The sequence below is a fragment of the Perna viridis genome, chromosome 12 (assembly GCF_037379345.1).
Source record: "Perna viridis isolate PV_CMFRI_1.1 ecotype Kerala chromosome 12, ASM3737934v1, whole genome shotgun sequence".
In the NCBI taxonomy this organism is placed as follows: Eukaryota; Metazoa; Mollusca; class Bivalvia; order Mytilida; family Mytilidae; genus Perna; species Perna viridis.
Genome location: NC_142456.1, coordinates 20,257,258 through 20,276,921, shown reverse-complemented (window position 1 = coordinate 20,276,921; position 19,664 = coordinate 20,257,258). Strand labels below are relative to the sequence as shown.

General features: G+C 31.7%; 1 protein-coding gene across 1 annotated transcript; it reads right to left on the bottom strand.

The window, feature by feature from the left end:
• Nucleotides 1–2,508: 2,508 nt before the first annotated feature.
• On the bottom strand, nucleotides 2,509–7,703 carry LOC148601620 (uncharacterized). Its single transcript, XM_088556222.1, has 5 exons — nucleotides 7,607–7,703; nucleotides 5,215–5,544; nucleotides 4,642–4,702; nucleotides 3,818–3,943; nucleotides 2,509–2,561 (listed from the first exon to the last, which is right to left on the bottom strand). Exons 1-5 carry the CDS (start codon nucleotides 7,607–7,609, stop codon nucleotides 2,524–2,526), a joined length of 558 nt encoding a protein of 185 aa, XP_088412348.1. The 5' UTR covers nucleotides 7,610–7,703; the 3' UTR covers nucleotides 2,509–2,523.
• Nucleotides 7,704–19,664: the final 11,961 nt, after the last annotated feature.

Below are 19,664 nucleotides of genomic sequence, written 5' to 3'. Positions count from 1 at the left end.
GACTGTAAAATTTCGGATGGCAATTTTAAGCTAAAATTGGTAGATTCTTTAAAGTGTTTTCATAGTGTTGACCTCATATGACACATAATCTATTATTTGAAACAATTATATTTTGTTGTATTACATTCTAACATACCCCCGTTTCTGGACATCAAATTCATTGTGTGATTATATCAAACGCTTAGTGTTTTAGATCTTTTATATCTAAAGATATAAGGGCCCTAATAAACAGATGACTAAATCAATTGGGTCAATTTATTTGGACATAGAACATTTCGATTGAAACGCGTCATCAAAATACTATAATATAAAAAAAGCAAGTAATCTTATGACCCACAGGTCATTGAGATGGATCGGACACGTACTCAGAATGGATAACACAAGGTTATATAAACCGGCTTTGACGTGGCATTCAGAAGGGAAAAAGGGTCGGCCTGAAACAACATGGAGGAGAACTAATAAGCATGGGTTTCACTTTCGGGTTTCAGCAAGGATTGCAGCCACGGAAAAAACACAATGGGAATTGACTTTATCTCGACCTTATTTGAAACTTGGCATTTAGGTATGCGCGAATTGGAGGAAATTTTTTAATTTACCTACTGTCGTGATAACGCTCACAATTAGTCCCCACAAAACCTCTTTCACAATGACAACTATAACGACCCTCATGAGGAATGCATCGTCCATTAAGACATGGGTTAGAATTACAAGCTAAAAATATCATTAAATTAATACCATTATGAGAACCAAGCTTGTTAATTAATATGTTAAATAAAAGGGTTTTTTTAAACTCTTTCTTGTAGACACATTTTCACCTACATTTTTTCGGAAAAATTATATTTTTAAATAGCCTAGTTTGGAAAAATAGGTTTACTGTTGTATTTAAACAATTTTTATATAATTTCCCTGCTATGATATGAAAATGCATTTTAAAAGTGTAAAGTCACTGTATTATGATATTGATTTCAATATGACTTCTGCCACAGCCTTAAATGTACATGTATCCTGATGTTATTTTGCAGTTTATTCAATATGTAGTATCGCTATCTTGTTTACAATTGCTTTGATCTTGCTATACGATAATTTTCAATCCCACGCCAGTCGACTGAGAATAAACATTATCGCTAGTTTCTATGTCCTCGCATGACATACAAGCAACAACGTAGGAATATTTTACGACCCAAATAACCGTCTGTTTGTTTACTGCGTATGAAATATTTGCTAATTTGTGGCAATATTTTTTAGTCTACAATGGAGTGATTAAATACCATAACATCCGATTAGAATGAATAAATCCCAAGATAATCCTACACATTTTAAGCGCGAATGTCATAGTTAACCGATTTTTTTTTCAAAAAATATGTAACACAGCTGCACAACATACGTGACGTCACGTAGCACGTTGCTGAAAAATAGTCCCGAAAAGAAAATTTTGCAGCGCTTACAAAATTTACATATTTAGGTTAAGAAAACGGAAAATAAAAGAAAAGTAATATCTTAAAATTCAGCAAAACAGCGATAAGCAGATTATTAAATATTTTTTCAACTCGCGGGAGTTTCTCATGCTCATCTCGTCTCAAAGACGCTCGACGAGACAAGCATGAGGAACTCCCTGTCGTTGAAAAAATATATAATAATCTAATATTTTTGATGATACAAACAAAATATGTACTAAGCAATATGTTGTCGGTATACGTAATTCACTGGAGTTACTTCCTATACATCAGTATTTCAGTATAAACAGACACGCCGCTGGAATGGGTCTGTTTTTCAAGAGTTGAAATATATTATTGGGTCATACGTTTTCTACTCTCCTGTGTGATTGGGTTGTCATTTCTGAGGTTTACTATATAAATGGGTTATATTCCTACAATTTAATAATTTCCAATTATCATTAATGAATTTTCAATTAGTGTCTTTTCTTATCTTCTCAATTCAAATTGATGTGGTAGAATATATGAATGGTTATGTATTTTGCACTGAAAAATATATGAATGAGATGGATTTTCTTGCTCGACAAATATATGAATGGGGAATATTTTTTCAGCTCAAGATGCACAACAAAAGTCACCCCCATCCCCCCCCCCCCTGTGATGTAAGTAGATTCGTGCGTACATTATCTGCATGGAATAAACTTCTCATACTACGGCGTATATAAATATTGATGGATAAAGAACATATTTCATATTTAGGAAAAACAATTTGTGGTAGTTAAACAGAATCAATAGTGATAAAGGAATACAATGGGGAATGTCGACATGAGAGTAATGGATTTAGTTATCGGTTATTTGGGACACGGAGTCTTGCGTGTCGTAAATGCTCAGTTTACCAAAGTAAGGAACCATATCGTTCAGGAATTTCGTTTGTCTAGTTAGTGTCAGTTTTACTAAAAGTTTTAAAGAAGAGTTCATATATACTTAATGGTATGACTAACATATTCCGTTAAATGTTATTGGAGTTGCTGCGCATGACGATGATCCCCTTCGAGGATTTCTTCCTCTTTTCCCCATTGGTTTTTGGCTTTTAATTATGAAAATAAATGGCGTACTTACGATCGATTACTACAAAAATAAATGAGTATCATTGTTTACATTCCATGTACATGACATTTATATACAATGACTGGAAATAAAAAATAACTACAAGAAACTAGTAGCTACCTGTTTTATGCAGAGTTGTTATGTTTGAAGTTAAAGACGCTTACCCTATCGGTGCATCTGCTTGATACTTCCATTAAAATAGAGTCTTGTTTTCTCATTTATCCTTTTTTCGTGTATGGATGTGCGTTTGTTTGCTTTTTATCTTAGTTAACTTCTGTTCTTTGTGTATTGTCTGGTTTTATTTTGGTATAGTCTCTGTTCCTGGGTTATACATAACCTGTTGATTATTTTTTCCTCCGAATTAAATCACATACTATGGTACTTCCATCTGTTTCTAATGTTTGTTTCCGTATATGAGGAAATCAACCAAATGACTCCTTGTACAGTGTACAATCCAAGGTTAGTTAATACGACAAACAAAAATACACTAAATCTTTATGATTCGACATAAACATCTATACAAAACAAAACAAAAAACAAAAACAAGAACAAAACACATCTTAAAGTAAAATAAATTTTTTGAAATCAGAACTAAACCGTGAATGCTCCAATGGGAAAACACATTATTTGTGGATTTGAATTAACCGTTCATCTTTATGATAGAACAAAGTTGACTGCACTTTCTCAAAATAACAAAATAAACCATTTTTATATTATATCAATATGTTTTAGTTTCTGTATTTTTATGTGATTCATTTGATATTGGCTTGTCTCAAGCCTTTGAATTGGGTGGGTATCTTTATAATTTGGTCAACAAAGGTTATTTTGTATAAACATATTTTGGTGCTGTGATATCAATGACATCGATTGCTCGGTAGTCAGAGGTTCAACACAATCCTAAATTGAATACAGTTTTGATTAAGGATCAAACTGTTATTTTGGACTTGAATCAAAACATGACTTTTTGTTAGCATACGCTTGCTCATTTACTGCCACACGGATCAAGAAACGCAAACTGTCCAAAAACTGGTAACCACATGACGACTTTTCATAAATACGAATATTTCCTAACTAATTATTAACTAATATGAAATAGTTCCGATGTCAATATACTCCATCTTTATACAGACTTTACTCTGCGTTGATTATTCAGGTTAAACGTGGTTTACTCTTTGAATGTACATGTATATATATTTCAGACCTATATATATATATATTTATATATATGCAATTACACAAAATACCTAAAAAAATTAAAAAAATAAACGTAAACTTACATCTATCGCATATAACGCCTTTGTAGTTGTGTTGACAAGAACAATAAAATCCGGTATAGGTACTTCCGCAATGTCCATGTACACATGGGTTACTTGCACAATAATTGTAAACTGGCTGCTGAATTCCTGAAAAAGTCAATGAAATTGTCTGTTTACTCATGCAAGTATAATATGTATGAACTGTAGGATTTTTGTCTCTGGATTTACGTGGCTTGTGTTGATAAGATTTATGCATTAAAACTTTTTTTTTAAAAAAAAGAGGAGTTTTAGACAACGGAATAATATATAAAGATAATTTAAACGTATAGAAAGGTCTGAAAAATTCCAAACGATGTTAGACTTGACTTGAGCATGGCAAACGGGTGTTATTTTTATCCAAAACATGGAGAGATACACAAGTTGATTAATCCTACGAGGAGGAATGACCCGGCCAACGAAAGCTATATTTTATAGTCTGGGGCGTCGGATTTCGTGCAAGCGGTGTTGCCATAGATGTCCCAGCGGTACGAGTTCGAGTCCCCGCGGAGGAAACGGCCAAAATTTTGCATCGTAGATTTGACGGTTCTAATATCGCTGGAAATTTTTCAGACCTTTACACACACACACACACACACACATATATATATAGCTGAAATAATAATCATCCTATTTTGTTTTATTTAAACCCAATAAAGTTTGTAGTAGTATCGCCATGACTTAAGCATGAAATATTCTTCCGTGTTTTTTATCGATAAAAAAATAACAAGTGTCGAAGTGAACGAACTATTTTTCTCAGGTGATCGAATAAAACTCTGTTGATTTGCTACCGGACTAAAAATAATTACCACAACAGTCATGTTTACCGCAATGACCATCTGTGCTGGCAACCCAAATATAACCCGCCGTCTGAAACAAAATAATATACCTACAGAAGTGCCTATTGCGCGTGAAAAAAATGTATTGACTTGGCTGAGACACACAAAAGACTTTACATGTTGGAAGTAGCTGATTCTCCGCCAAGTATGCCCTATGTAAGGGAATAGAGTGACGACTGTTTTAAACGAATTCATGATAATATGCCCGAGTTGTACCTGCATTGAGACTCTGAGACAGTACAATAAAGGTCTAGTAAGGCGTGTCAGACTTATTTATAGTCTGTTTGATTGGGAAAATTGTTCTCCCACTCAAATGCATGAAATTTTGCCGCAGTACACTAAGCAATAGTCAATAAATCGACAAGTTGATGTCTAAAACAAAAGCGCAAACGGTAAATTAATCAATAAAAAGCAGATAATTCAAGCCAATAGACAATACCATTGCACTTTTGTATATTAGCCGTGCGCTATTTTATACCCATAAAAACAAACAGTTTTATCTCTCATATTTGATCACAACATATTCATTGATTATGAACTTACTTGATGATAGACTTCGATATAATGGTGCTCCCTGGAGTGATGATGATGTCCCGTATGGTAAACGTGAGTAGCTTGTAGGGTATGGGAGTGTCGCTTCTCTCCCAAGATAAAGTTTTGGTAATTAGAACTTGTATCTATGTTTGTCCCACCAGACGAAATCGCACGGGATATTGATGAACGGTGATGATGTGGATGAATTTGATCTGGTTGGAGATTACGTTGATATACCCAATTGTGTATTTCTCCATGTTTTGGATAAAAATAACAGCCGTTTGCCATGCTCAAGTCAAGGCAACAAAATATAATCGAAACTTGAAATATGAGACTACCCTATGAAATATACATATAAAAATTAGATTTGTTATCAAGTTTAAATATAAAAAAAAATCATGTTAATATCGCAAATTTCAGTTGTACGCTGTACATATGTTCCAAAACGTAACCTCCCAATTGCAGCATTATAACAAAACACTTATGAAATTGATAAATCAAATATAAATTGCATGCAGAAAGTACTCAAAACTAAATAAAATTGATAGTCTTTTTTCACTTACAATGCGTTTCTATAATCTAAAAGAAAAGGAATGGGAAATAGACAAAACTTATGATCACACAATTGGAGGGACTATTTAATAATAATTTTTGAGCAGGCAAGAAATAGCAATTTTATTCTTGATGCGGAACAGGCATTTCAAATATGTTTTTTGGCTTGTCAAACCTCGCGCTTCTTTTTTTGGCAATACGAGTTTCAGTGTAGGTTCGTATTGTGTACATTTTGTGAACGTTTATGTCAAATGTCAACAAGCGTGAAACTTCATTAGAGGTGTAATGAATACATATTTTTATTAGTATATAATAACAATTTCATCGAATAATAGAATAAATAATCGGACAGAGTGAATAACCAAAATATGATCACTCGTTCCTGTTTATATTTACAGGAACACTTCTTTTATAAGGCACATTTTTTTTTTGTATCCTTGGTTAAAAAGTCTGATGGTAGGATATCAATGGCGTATTTTGAAAATCTACATAAAAAGTGCAGGCTCTAGCATATTTTATCAACTCTAAGATGTTAACCCGTAAAACAGTAGAGGCTGGGTTATTGGATATGTAAATGGAATCTATCGAGAAAACTTGAGATTATTCATGGATAATACATCGACAATATATTTTTTTGTAAAGCAAGTCGTCTCGTAAGAGTACAGAAATAAATTGGAAAGAAGAGGGACATTAGAACAAAAGGTCTTTATAATGTCTATTTATATTTAAAAAGAATAGTCATTGTTACATGGAACGGATCAAAATATTACCCTTATAGGCTTTGTGTGCCATTGGCATTAGGACTGATTAACACCTTACATATAGAAACATTAAGAAATTTAAAGTTCGGTTTCTTGAAACTTTAATACAGACCTACAGTTAGCAAGACATTTTAAGTGTCAGTCCCTGTAAGAATCAGGCAGTGGGTGGAACATGGTATGAAAAACTCATCTTTTTTTATAGTGTAATTGGACTATTTGCACCATCAAAATCAAGGAAAACAGATATTTTCCATATCATGCTGGTCACATTTTCATTGAAATGCACTAAAAATGAACATTTTCTAAGATTCTATTTGGAGAAAAATGTCAATAACACAAATATCAAATAATGGTCTTTTCAAATAGAGAAAGTATGTTTGGTGATATTTATCGTCATATTGGTGGATTTTAGGCATGCATGTTTCTGATTGTTTCCATTTTGCCTAATTCTTACAAACATTTACACTTAAAAATAAGACATTTACCTGATATTACACAAAAACAACACCTTTTTTCAAATGTGGTCCATTGAAGAATTTATCTGACTATTAAGAAACACGGCTTCAAATTGACAGAAAATAAATCAAAATTACGTCATCAAAGGTAAACTAATACAACATCTCAATTTAATTTAAAAGGGTATTTAAAAATATGGTTTTGTTTATATGAAAGACATTTATAATATGTTCTGGGTCAGAAATGATGTATTGCTTTTCACTACTTATGCGATCGACTGACCATATATCAAGAACGAAATTACGTTCATTTTGCCAAATAAGCTTTTGTCTCTCGAAATATAATGATATTACATCTGTTCCTAAAAACATTCACACTATATTATAAACAAGTACGGTAGTGAAGGTAATATGACCACAAAATGTATTTGTCGCAATGTAGAGTTTGGCCAGTTTTAATGTTAAAATATTTACTTGAAGTAATAAATTGTTATACATTATTTTAGGATAACTTTAAATTGAACGAAGCAAATATGAAAATAGTCTTTTTGATGGCTATATCTTTTTAAACTGAAAAATCACTAAATGCTCAAGATTTCGACAAAATGTTCTCGAATAAAATATTCCACTTACCATTGTGTTTGTATGTGAAATTCGGCATTAAGGTGATAAGCACAAATCGAATATCAGGACACGTCACAATATTCACCTCGTTCAAGGTAATGATCTGGATTTTTGTCACGTGCTTTATCGGTCAGCAACTTTATAACAAGTGCAAATACATTTTTGAATTTTATATCAAAACTTTTCGTGTAAAAATTGTATAGAGCTTAAACGGGTTTTGTTTAGAAAGGTGTTCGCTTTACCAAAGTGCAACATACATTTTAATTGGTTTCAAAAGTGCATGTTTTTCACATGTTCTCGGTTTATTCAGGGTTTGATTCAATATGCTTCGCTGTAATTTACAAATATTCATCGTATATTTAAAACGAATAATAATAATACTATTTATACGATATGAAAAAGAGAAAACTAAAACATAATTCGTATTGCCATTATTTTTCTTTCGTTTGTGGCGGCATTCAATTGCTAGCTTATGCATTTAGAGATTCCATATCAAAACAGTTTAACAAGCTAATTGTGTGTACATCAATCGTGATGTTATGATACAATTGTAGGCAAAATTAAGAAAAACAAGCGTCCATACCAGACAGCATGCCTCCGTTGGGCCAACGTTGGCTCATGGTTGGATCGTTGGCTTTTAGTTGGCGTTGGCAAGACAACGTTGGCCCAACATTGGCCCAATGTAGTAGTCCGTAGTTATGGAAATATTTCTTTTTGATTTATTATTGAGCAAAATGGTTTTTACTTAACAACAAAATGATTAAACACCACATTTTGAAATTTTAAATACTTTCATATCATAAAAAAGGTTCTACATTGACCCAACGTTGGTCCAACGTTGGCCCTACTATATTTGAACAACCAATTCAATTTATGTTTCTTTTTAAAAACTTGATTTAAAAGCGAATCCTGCGTGAGAGTATTGTTAAATTTTGAATTTTAAATCAAAACCATGATTACATGATTTCCATTATTCTACATTTGTCCAACCAAGAGTCAAAAGTTAGCCAACACTGAACCAACATTGAACCAACGTCGAAACGACTTTGGTAAAAAAAAATGTTTAAAAAGACTAAATATTATACTTGATGCAAAAATGTATGTCGGTCTCAAGAAAGCAAAACTAGAAAGCAAATAAGGATGTATGAAAGCAAATATTGTGATGCATCTAAACAGCGACACTAAGTTGGGCCAACGTTTACCCAACGTTGAAATACCAAAATGTGTGTTAATATAATTTTACTTCTTAAAAAAAAAAAGGATTGTTGGCTCTTTTCTCGAATTCGGTAAACTGCATGTTTCATATTCATTCAGCAAGTATTCGCGTTTAATATTTAGAACTTAATAGCACAAAAATAAATAATTATGAATAACCAAATTTAATTTATGATAACAATAGTGTATATGGTTATCTCCCCCTTGTGCAGCTTTGTAACTGGGTGTATAATACACCTTTTACAAAACAAAATTTGTTTTTTCATTTTGAACATGTATACATATGTATGCATATTTTCAACGTAAATTCATCCTAAACATAAAACAGTGACAAATATTATCATATGTCTATTCATGCAAAAAGATTGCGAATTTTTCAATATTTAGTATACCAAAGCTCGTAGTATCTCCTACTCTTATAATAGATTTTCTTGTTTTAATTTGTAACCTACAATCAGCTTGTCATTGGTATATTCTTACTGTAAAGAATTTATAAGATAAACTGAGGGAAAATGTGAGCGCTTACTATGAAGGAGTGCCAGCATCAGCACTCTACGACAAGCCCAGGAAATACATAATAAAATATTTTTCTAATATCTTAAGGAATACAATCGTTTGACCACATGGTTGGGTTATCGTTCGGCTTATGTATGGCCAACATTGGGGATTCGTTGGGTCAATGTTGGCATTACATTGGGCAAACGATGGCCCAACTATTGTTTGCCTCCGTTGGGCCAACATTAGCTCTCTTTGCACTTACAACGTTAACCCAACATTAGGTACGCTACGTTGGCTCAACGTAAATGACTCAGTTTAACCAACGTTGGCCAAACGTAGGAATGGTGTCTGGGATGATGTCATCAGGTGCTACCAAATTGTAATATACAATATTTCGACATTAGATATCAACAATAAAGAAAGATATGTTAGGGAACTTGGTTTATAGCTTGAACTCTTACTGTTACCATATAAAATGATCATATGGAGGAAATAATAATAGAAAAAAACGGGAAACGTGCACGTGGAACTAAAGGGTAACCTGTACACCATGCCTACTATACTCTTCTTTATCATCGACATAATTTGTAGCTAAGATTGATTGCTTTGAATGCTTATGTTATAATTGCATTAATAAAAAAGTAGTATTTTTTTAACAAAATTGGGCTGTTTAATGACAACAAACCGGAATATATTCTTTAAGTCAAACTACAACAATATCAGACTGCCGGGAGTTTTCAGTTGTTTATGATAAGTTTTAGCCTTTAAACATCAAAAAGGAGGTAATTCGTACAGGTTAACAGCCCATCAAATTTACTTTTGTGCCTTTGTGCAAATTGTATATGTCATTTCAAAACTTTAAATCGCTTTAACTCAGAGAAATAAATTCAGTTTGACGATTTATATGAAGTAAATAAGGAAGAGATATTATGTGTGTGCAATAAATTTCTGCACATCTTGGTTTATCCAGTCATAATTCTAATGCTTACTCATCTGTCAATTATATTCGAATAACGATAAACTGTATGTCTATTATTTTCGTCAAAATCTATCATTTGAGTCATTTCAATACGTTCGATAACAGTAAAGCCAACGTTCCCAAGTAATTTCAGAATAGCATATTCTACATACAATCAGTGTAAAGGAAAGTACACTTTTTAAGGTAAGAAAAGTTATGCAATGTAGTTAATGATTTATTAAGTAGCACTCCACATAAGAATCATACGATATGTGATTCATAGCTTGAAAACCGACATAGTTTTATTTTTGATATTTTGTTTAAAATGTCATGGTAAACAGAGGGTAGCCTGTGGTTTTTCATACAGCCCATGTTTACAGGAGATAAAAAATATATAAAATTTAATGTAGATTTCAAAATTAAGGGAGGCAACTCTGTAAATGACACTCAAATACAGTAGAATTCACTGGATGTTCAATGGTGATTATCTCCTAAGAGCAAGTAGATATAAATTAATAATTAAACATTTCTCAATGTAGACCCATAAAACAAGTTAATTATAAAAATAAAAATGTGTAGTTTTTTTTTAGGGTGTATCACATTTTTCAGATTTTGCAGGATTCTTATAAAGACTGCTACTTAATTGCTTATGTTAAAATAGTATTTGGATATATCAATTGGTATTTAGTTGTATGGTTGCACATTATAAGTTGGACTACTTCATTTGGCAATTACTTTATCGATGTACATTCTTTGGCTGAAATACTTATCTGGTCATATGGTAAAGTTGGATGACCTGGTAATATAAAAATCGTTGCAATCAGTTATTCGTTCTGTTCTAGATATAATGGTCACAAAGCTTGGACAAAAGTTTAGCACATCGATCAACAATTGTCTAAATTGCGATTTTAGTTTAAATATTTTCCTAAGTTAGAATTCCAAAGAGAAGTTATCGAATGGCATCGTCTAGAGGCCATTTAGTGAATTGTGTCTTAAAGGCATTAAGTTAAAGTGGAATTAAGGGTCATTTTCAGCCCTTTCTTCAGATTTACGGACTTCTCTGGTTTTATCCATTTCAAAGTATTCACATTTATTCCTAGTGACCCCACTTTTCTTTTTATAATTTAATTAAATAAACCTTAAAATGTTATTTGGGAAGTTTTTTTTTATTACACTGTTGTTCTTTCTTCAGTAGTTTTAATGGATAAAACATATTAAGACACAACTTATGGTAAATCTAGAGAAATCCTGTTCCTTCTCAAATTGAGCACACTGACCCATCTATTTTTTTCATTTAAAATTTATCTAGCATAGAATATCTTTTAATAAAAAACATGACCATTTGAAATCATTATTATTTTTAAACAGAGCATCGAACATCCTTATCGTTGTTATGTTTTCTTAGGCTTATCAGGAAAACTTGTGTATTATTCACCACATTCTGAAATCAAAATTGGTATTTTGAATTACATGTATTTGTTTGTTTTAGTTCATATTTACAATAGAAACAGGGATAATCATTTGCTCATTAAAACTTTCAAGGACAGTTTCGAAAACTTGTTTAATTTTATTCACCACATTCTGAAGTTAAAATTGTTATTTTAAATTTCAAGTATTTTGTTCTTGTTTTAGTTCATATTTACAATAGAAACAGAGATTAAGAGTTGCTCATTAAATCTTTTAGAGACAGTTGGACATTATCCGTGAGTTAAGAAACTGCACAATATTCTTATCAAAGCATTAGATATCAAACAAAACAGATATGCTAGATGTATTGTTCTAATATTTTGACTGGCAATATTTGATGTTTAGTGGGTTATGTACTTTATTTTATGTTTTGATTAAGCCTGCTTTTAGCTTTATCGATTATCTTTGTGAATTTGTGCATTTTTATTGTCTATATATGCTAAATGTATGAGGCTTGGGCCTTTCACGCTTGTTTAACCCCTCCACAAGTCTTTCCTAATTTTGTGATAAAATTGAAAAGTGGATTATTCTTCTTTCATTGATCATTTTAAGTGGAGGTTGATTTTACAAGAAAAAAGCGATAAAGAATCCATACAATCCTATTAGAAATATGCGGTCGTTGTTGTGCAGATAAAGCCAATGTGTTGGCCTCCGATTAAGAATTCATTAAAGGAACAAAAATAATTATCATTTTTCCATGCATCGTGAAATTAATGGTAACAAAAACCTGGTGCAATATGTCAGTTTTCATTTAAACTAAAACGATTTTTGCATGATATACTTACTTCGAATGTTGCCTACTTTACTACTCCGAATCCTGCTTGAATTGTAGTGATCGATTTCTTCTAATGCTGGTAGTTTTGATAGTATTGTCATACTTTGATATGTTCTGAGATATTTTTCAATACCAATGCAATTAAAAATCATCAATATTTATTGTAAGATTTTGTAAGCGAACTTCTACAACGAAAAAGTGAAATGATTGAACATTCTTGAATAAAAGGTACAAAACAAACATTCTTTCCAATATTACTGTCCTTCATTGTGTACGCATTAAGTATTACGATTTGTCATTTTAGTAAAAACATATATTTTTATTTTTGCTTTTTTGAGGTAAATTTCACATTAGTAATACTAAAATTTTAAAATAGTTTTAATCAATGTGATTTTCAGTCAATCGCATTCTTCTCGGTGATAAATGATCGCAATAATATCTGAATTTAAATTAATAACAGGTAAGTAAGTTATAATAAAATTATTTCAGTATACGTATTAAGTGCTCTACCGAATGAATGCAATATATAGATATTGCCATTCTTTTTATACATGTTGTATACCTTTGGTAATTTAGGCTATGTTTAAATCATAACTGAAATTGTTTTTGACGTTCAATACTACAATATGTGTTCTATGAATCGATTTGATTTCATTTTCATTAAAATACACATTTCAAATATATTCTAAACAGCCAATTAACGTCTGAAGTGTATTATGTAGTCAAGAATATCACAGATTTCTTGTCGAAATGTTTTCTTCTGAATAAACTTATAAATACAAGTGTTATACATTTTGTTATATCAATGAATTCGTTTTCACCATCACTTGGTTATGATCAAAGGTCCCCGTGTGTATTCGCCTACCAGTGGTCAGATTTGTATGACAACGAAATAACAAATGTCCAAATATCTGAAACACTAAGATTTTCCGGTGTTCTTGCAGGTGGATTTGGCTTCCTATTTCCCGTGTCGGTTGTGAGAGCATCTTGTGCTCAAGTGTGTTTTGAATGTGGGTCATTCTTTGTATTTTGTTCTAATGCTGCGGATGAGAGACTACTAACTGAACAGGAAATCAAAATTTGCAATATATATATATATATGATTGATACGTTTGTTTTAGATAAATCATCCTGTAGAATGGTTTGAAAATATTAACAATTGCAATATTAAAATAGAATATGTTTGTCACATATTGGCGTCTGAAGTATCTAATCTCCTCGTGTTCTTGTCTGGTCAAGTACACACAAAATATTCTATCTAACGCTTAATAAGGTCAAAACTAAGTAGGGTAAGTCAAAAATTGAATAAAGGGCACTGGCGAATAAGATTCACGACATATTGAAATGAGACATTATAAAAAGTTAATCGAGCTTTTGCAGGATAGTACTGAATCAAACACTACATTTATTTCTTTTTTATGTTTATTTTTGTGCATTTTGTAGTCAAATGTTTGTTGAAACCTAAAAAACAATTAAACTGGTGCAATTCTAGAATTATGATCAGTGAAACCCTTTTAAATAGAAGAATGAATAGTTTGGAAACGTGACATTATTAAAAGATATATTGGTTTATATGCTTATTGAAAACTGAAAACGTGATTTAAAGAGGTAGACCAAGGGTAAGGGACACAACTCTTTAAAATAATTTTGAATGTTTGTATGCAGCATTTTACATCAATTTTATGTAAGCGTCTTATTAACTTGGATTGATTTTATTCTGTTTCAAATAAAAAACTTGAGAGGCTTCAGTGAAATTTAATGCGATACAAACATATCAATGATTTTAATAGTTGTGTCCCTAAACCTAGGTCTATCTCCTTAAGCAAACTGATTGTTATGTCTTAAAGAGGTTTAGTTTAGAAATGCTGTACAGTGCAAAAATTCCAACTTAAAAACAAAAAAATGCATCTTATTACAATATGTCATTTTAATTTTTGTCAGTCACTGGCTAGAGGATTTAACATTACTCCATTCTATATTCTGTTTAATGATTTTTCTAATCAATCAATCAGACTCCGTCTTTCACGATTTTGATAGCATGATTCAAAGGAAAATAACCCAAGGATTATGAAAATGTCATCTAAACAGAAAATAGAAAGGAGTGTTGTTATATCCTACATGCACTGACCTAGTAGAACAACTGATTGATTAGATTAAAAAGTATGTATAACGGGCATAAAAATTGTGAAACATTGGAAAGAAAATTGGAGAGCTGATATTGTGAATCAGCATTTGACACATTGCTAGTGTACATTTGTACTGTGAATGTTTTAACAGTTCAGTCCGCTTAAATATTTGTCAAGATACGTTGCATAATTCGACTTCTGTTATCCACCTGCATGCTGCAACGGTTTTTCGTCCTCAACAGTGTTCATCCGTGGTCAATTGTCTGTTGAATGATACAAAAACAAAATATTACTTTGAAACAAAAGAATGTTGCACCAAAGAATTTTCACTGTCCGAATTGGGTACAATAAGACAATAAAATAGTTAGACAATATGGATCAGTTGATACATACAAAAATACCGTGACAACCAACCAGTTTGTTTACAAAATGAATCAATTAACGCTGTGACTGAAAACCATTCATGATTACACAGAACGATCACCACACTGACACAGTGATACACAAAAAAGAACAAGAACAGAAGTTATATACATGTAATTAATTTTTCAATAAACCATTGTATTATTTTGCTCTTTTAAAGCAAACAGATGCTGAGACCTATTTGAACTCATGATATATTTTGTGGTATTTGCGGTGCATAATGTGTTAATATTTGTTATAAACACATGCAATTGACAAAGTAAAAAAAACAACTTCTATCAATATTAAAACTAGAAATATTGTATAAAGTATAACAATTAATACCATTCGGATGGTCAGTCAGTCGATCAAACTTATATTCGAGAAAGAGGTAAAAAATAATTGTTTATCACAAATTGAAGACAAAGGCATTTTTTTTTGTCATAGTTGAAACTCGGCCTATTTAAATAAATCCTACATTTTGTACATATACAATACTAACATGTTTTTATTTCGTTCTGTAATACGTGTATTATGTTATCTATTTTTTCGTTATCAGGGGAAAAAACGATCTATAAATTTTGAAAATTGTATCAAACTTTGTTTTTTTACAAACTAACCAACAGTGTTTGAAGCGTTTATAATATATGGAAAGTGCCAAGACAGTTGGTCCTGAATGAAATATTACGAATTCAATGCAATTACTACCATATATATTATTTTAAGATGTCTGGTTTTTCACAAAAAGGATTGTTTTGGGAAATATTGAATTAAAACAAAAAATCATTAATCGAACAGTATAAAAATTAAAATGTCAGTTTCTGTATTCTTAGAGGAAAGCTGTCGGTAAGATATTAAGACGAATTTGAGTTCTTTTTGTACAAGTCGTTTTAAGAATAGGACAAAACAATGTATAACGTCCAAAACATTTAAATCAATATGACATCATAAGAATCAATATGTTCATTGCATTACCAATACTCGATCTCGGCAACTTTACAAATACATGAGATACAAGTTAAAACGATAAGAGAATGTATTTTTGTTTAAAATGTGCCCTCCAGTCAAAATTGTTCCTTTCTATTGCATTTCAATAAGTTAAGTATTTTAAGTATAGTCACATGATCAGTAAAATCCATATAAATTAATATTTTTCTGCAGATATTTAGAAAAATGAATGATGCTTTTCTTTATATATGGGAAATATGTTTCAAGACCTTAATAAAGATAGAGCTGTTTTTGTGTCACAGCGAGGATCCTAAAGACTTATAGACGTATTTTATTTCAGCGACGGATGGAAATGTTGTATATACCTTTGTTCTTTTCTATTTAATACCTCATACTGTCATAGATTTCCGCCTTCCACCGCCGTTCTTGACCTATTATTATTTTTAGCATTATTTTAGTTACTTTATATGCTTTTTGTGACTGTCTGTTTTCCATGACTGGTCTTTGTACCTGGCTTACATTCTTTTGATTTTCACTAGAATCGTGGTTCCCTTGAGTACTCTTTGACCTTTAAAAGGCAGCAATGCAAATGTCTTGTTAGATTTAGGAATCGACATCAATTTGAAAGCAAGTGAGTTTATATAGGTTCACCTAGTTTAAAGGTTTTTTCATGTGTGTACGTTTTAAATTTTGTGTTTTTTTATGTTTGCTGTGTTGTCTTGTTAAGGGATTTCCTTTATTTCCTTATCTTCGGCATTGCTACATGAATATTTCCTTCTACAATATTATCCAGTAATCACGACAGATGATCATTACTAAATTAAAAAGAATAACTACCAAAATATGAGTCAAATCGTCCTGAGATGTCCCACTGTTTTAACAGTGCAAACGCTTTCAGATTTGCACCACTATCTTCATAAGAAATTAATCTTTTTTTCATTAGAAAGTTATTCATATAGACAATAACTTCTACGTAGAGTAAACATCTGTTAGACTGTCATTATCAGTTCACCGATTAATATGTGACATAAGGCATCGCTTTTGAAAATGGCCAAATTTTGGCAAAATTTTCCTTGAATTCCGAGTTCTGATTGAGACGCATTTTATTACAAACTTTCATCAAAATTGTTCATTAAATAAAGAAGTAATATCCATCGGTAAAAAAAGAATTTTAATATCCGCGATATTTTCAGTTTTTTTTTCGTTGCCATAGCAACAAGCAACATATCGATTCACTTGTTTACTTAATCTCATTAAGCTCATTTGGTTTTACGTCAACACACAATTCAAGTTTCTAGCCATATAGGTTGCCAAAATATTGCAATGTCCTAGATTATGACCTTTGCTGTCATTTTGAAAATGATGTTATTTCGGTAACAAAATATTGTATGAATTCCGAGATTTCAATGAGACGCAGTATACAACAAAAATTCATTTAAAAAAATAATAAATAAAATTTACGTTTCCACGAAACGTATAGAAGTCGCCTCCCGTTTCTTGATCAGTCTTTTGAAAAACATATCGTCAATGGAACTGCTTTTTATTAATCGAGGCAGTGTTAAGAACCTGGATATGGAATTTTATCGAAATCGAACAACTTTGAATATTTATCGCGGTGGCGGCCATCTTGAAAATGGCCGTCGATAAGTATTTCAATTATCGATTAAGCCGCAGATTCTTTCGACCGCGATGGCGATCATTTTAAAAATGGTGGCCGACACCTAGCTCCTAGTGCAAATTGATCCACAAATTATTAATCGGGACGGCTCAGAGAACCTAGATATCAATTTTCAATCGAAATCGGACAAATTTGAATTTTCAAACGCGTTGGCGGCCGAGACGCACGCAATTTATTTTCGTGATTTTGTTTGGACTATTAAGGTTAATATATATACCAAGGTTCGTCAAATTCTGATCAGCAGTTTGCAAGATATATAAAGTTCCAATTTCCGGTGTAAAAAAAATGAATATGTCCAGTCCGGCGGTCATTTTGAAAAAATGGCGGCAACATGAATAAAAAATGTTGAAATTCTTCATCTTTCGAAGAGTAGTTTTAACTTCCTTTGAAGTTTCATCTCAATCAGATGAGGCGTGACAAAACAATGATTTTTTATGACAGGAGAATTAAAATAATAACAGTAATAAGAGACACAGTAAAAGTAATGAGTCTCCACCACTTCGTGGTCGGCGACTTAATAATACAAAACAGACCAATAGCTATATGTCGCCCGACATTCGTCAAGGACGACATAATAACCAAATGCACAAGTAGAGTAAGCGTCCTCTTTTTTTCTAGAAAGACCAGAATCATATATTTTCAAAAATAACCAAACACTTGCGATTGTATGAATATATAGTTTTGTTATTTATAGTACCTAAAAAAAAGAGAGAATTCGTATTTATTCGTATTTTTTGGAAAAAATGAAACAGAATAAAGGGTAGGGATTACATAATATTAATCCATTGTCAATGACACAAAAATAATTTCCGGCTTTTCTGATTGAGTGCATATTATAACGATCTTTCATTTTTGTGAAATCATATTCCAATGACACAATGCTTTTGCTCATGACAATTTTGACATGCTGATTGATAATAGTTAATAACATTGAAATTTGAACACTGAAAGAGTAATCGCTCTTGATTTGATTGATTTAAAAGAAAGAAAGCTGTCATATGTTATCATAGAGAGGTAGTATTAATATACAATGAACCGCTATGGGTAATTATTAAATTCCAACTTATGAGCAGTAAAGATTCACATTAATAAATTATTACATTAAACACTCATTACCGTGTTCCACAATTAGCTAAAACCATTGTACGAACTGAACTTGACTTGAATTACTCTGTAATACTTGTTTGCATCAATTTGTAGACTTAAAGGTGTGTGTGTGTGTGTGTGTGTGTGTGTGTGTGTGTGTGTGTGTGTGTGTGTGTTATAAAACGATGCACTACATTGACAGTTAGATTTTAATTAGTCGCACAAAAATTAATAACCACAACAGCTAATTGAATTTGACGATAACAATGGCCTGAATATGTTCTACCATAAAAAATGACTTTTATTATCCCTTTATGATAAACGCTTTTTTATGTCACCATCCATTTTGATATGTTATCTTGAATCAAAGTTACGGAAAAACTTTTAATAAATTTTGTTTTGTTTTTATTGCTACATGCATTAATAGAAATATGTACAAAAGCGAAAGTATTCATGGAAGAACGACTGGAAAGATTGAATGTTTAAACTACAGTCTCAACTTTCAATAACATAAATCGAAAATCAAGGTTATCAAACTGTCTGCTGACATTTACATTCCTGAGATTATCTAATTAATGTATTGTAAACGACGTTTACCGAATTCGAATTCTGTTTCCAGGGCACAACAATGGCGGTTATCATTGTTTAAAGCAGTCATCTAGTTGAATATTGAGTGATAGAGTGTACGGTTTATCCGCAGTTCCTTTTTAGAACCATCAAAACAGACTTATTCACAATGTTGTATATATATTTCTGATTTTGTTTAAACCCGGATGTTATGTATGAATATCTCTCATGTGGACAACTGGAGGACACTTTCTCTGCCTGGGCACCTGATCAATACCCATTTATTTCGGGGAGTCCTGGTTTCTTATTCACATCCGTAGTTTCTTGTTACATTGTTTTAGTCAATT

Bases quoted from the DNA above. Each gene is read 5' to 3' on its own strand.
- LOC148601620 (XM_088556222.1), bottom strand. The intron at 4,703-5,214 runs GTAAGTTCATAA...ATTTTGTTTCAG, and splicing joins ATATCGAAGTCTATCATCAA to ACGGCGGGTTATATTTGGGT. The intron at 3,944-4,641 runs GTAATTATTTTT...TGACTTTTTCAG, and splicing joins CGGTAAACATGACTGTTGTG to GAATTCAGCAGCCAGTTTAC.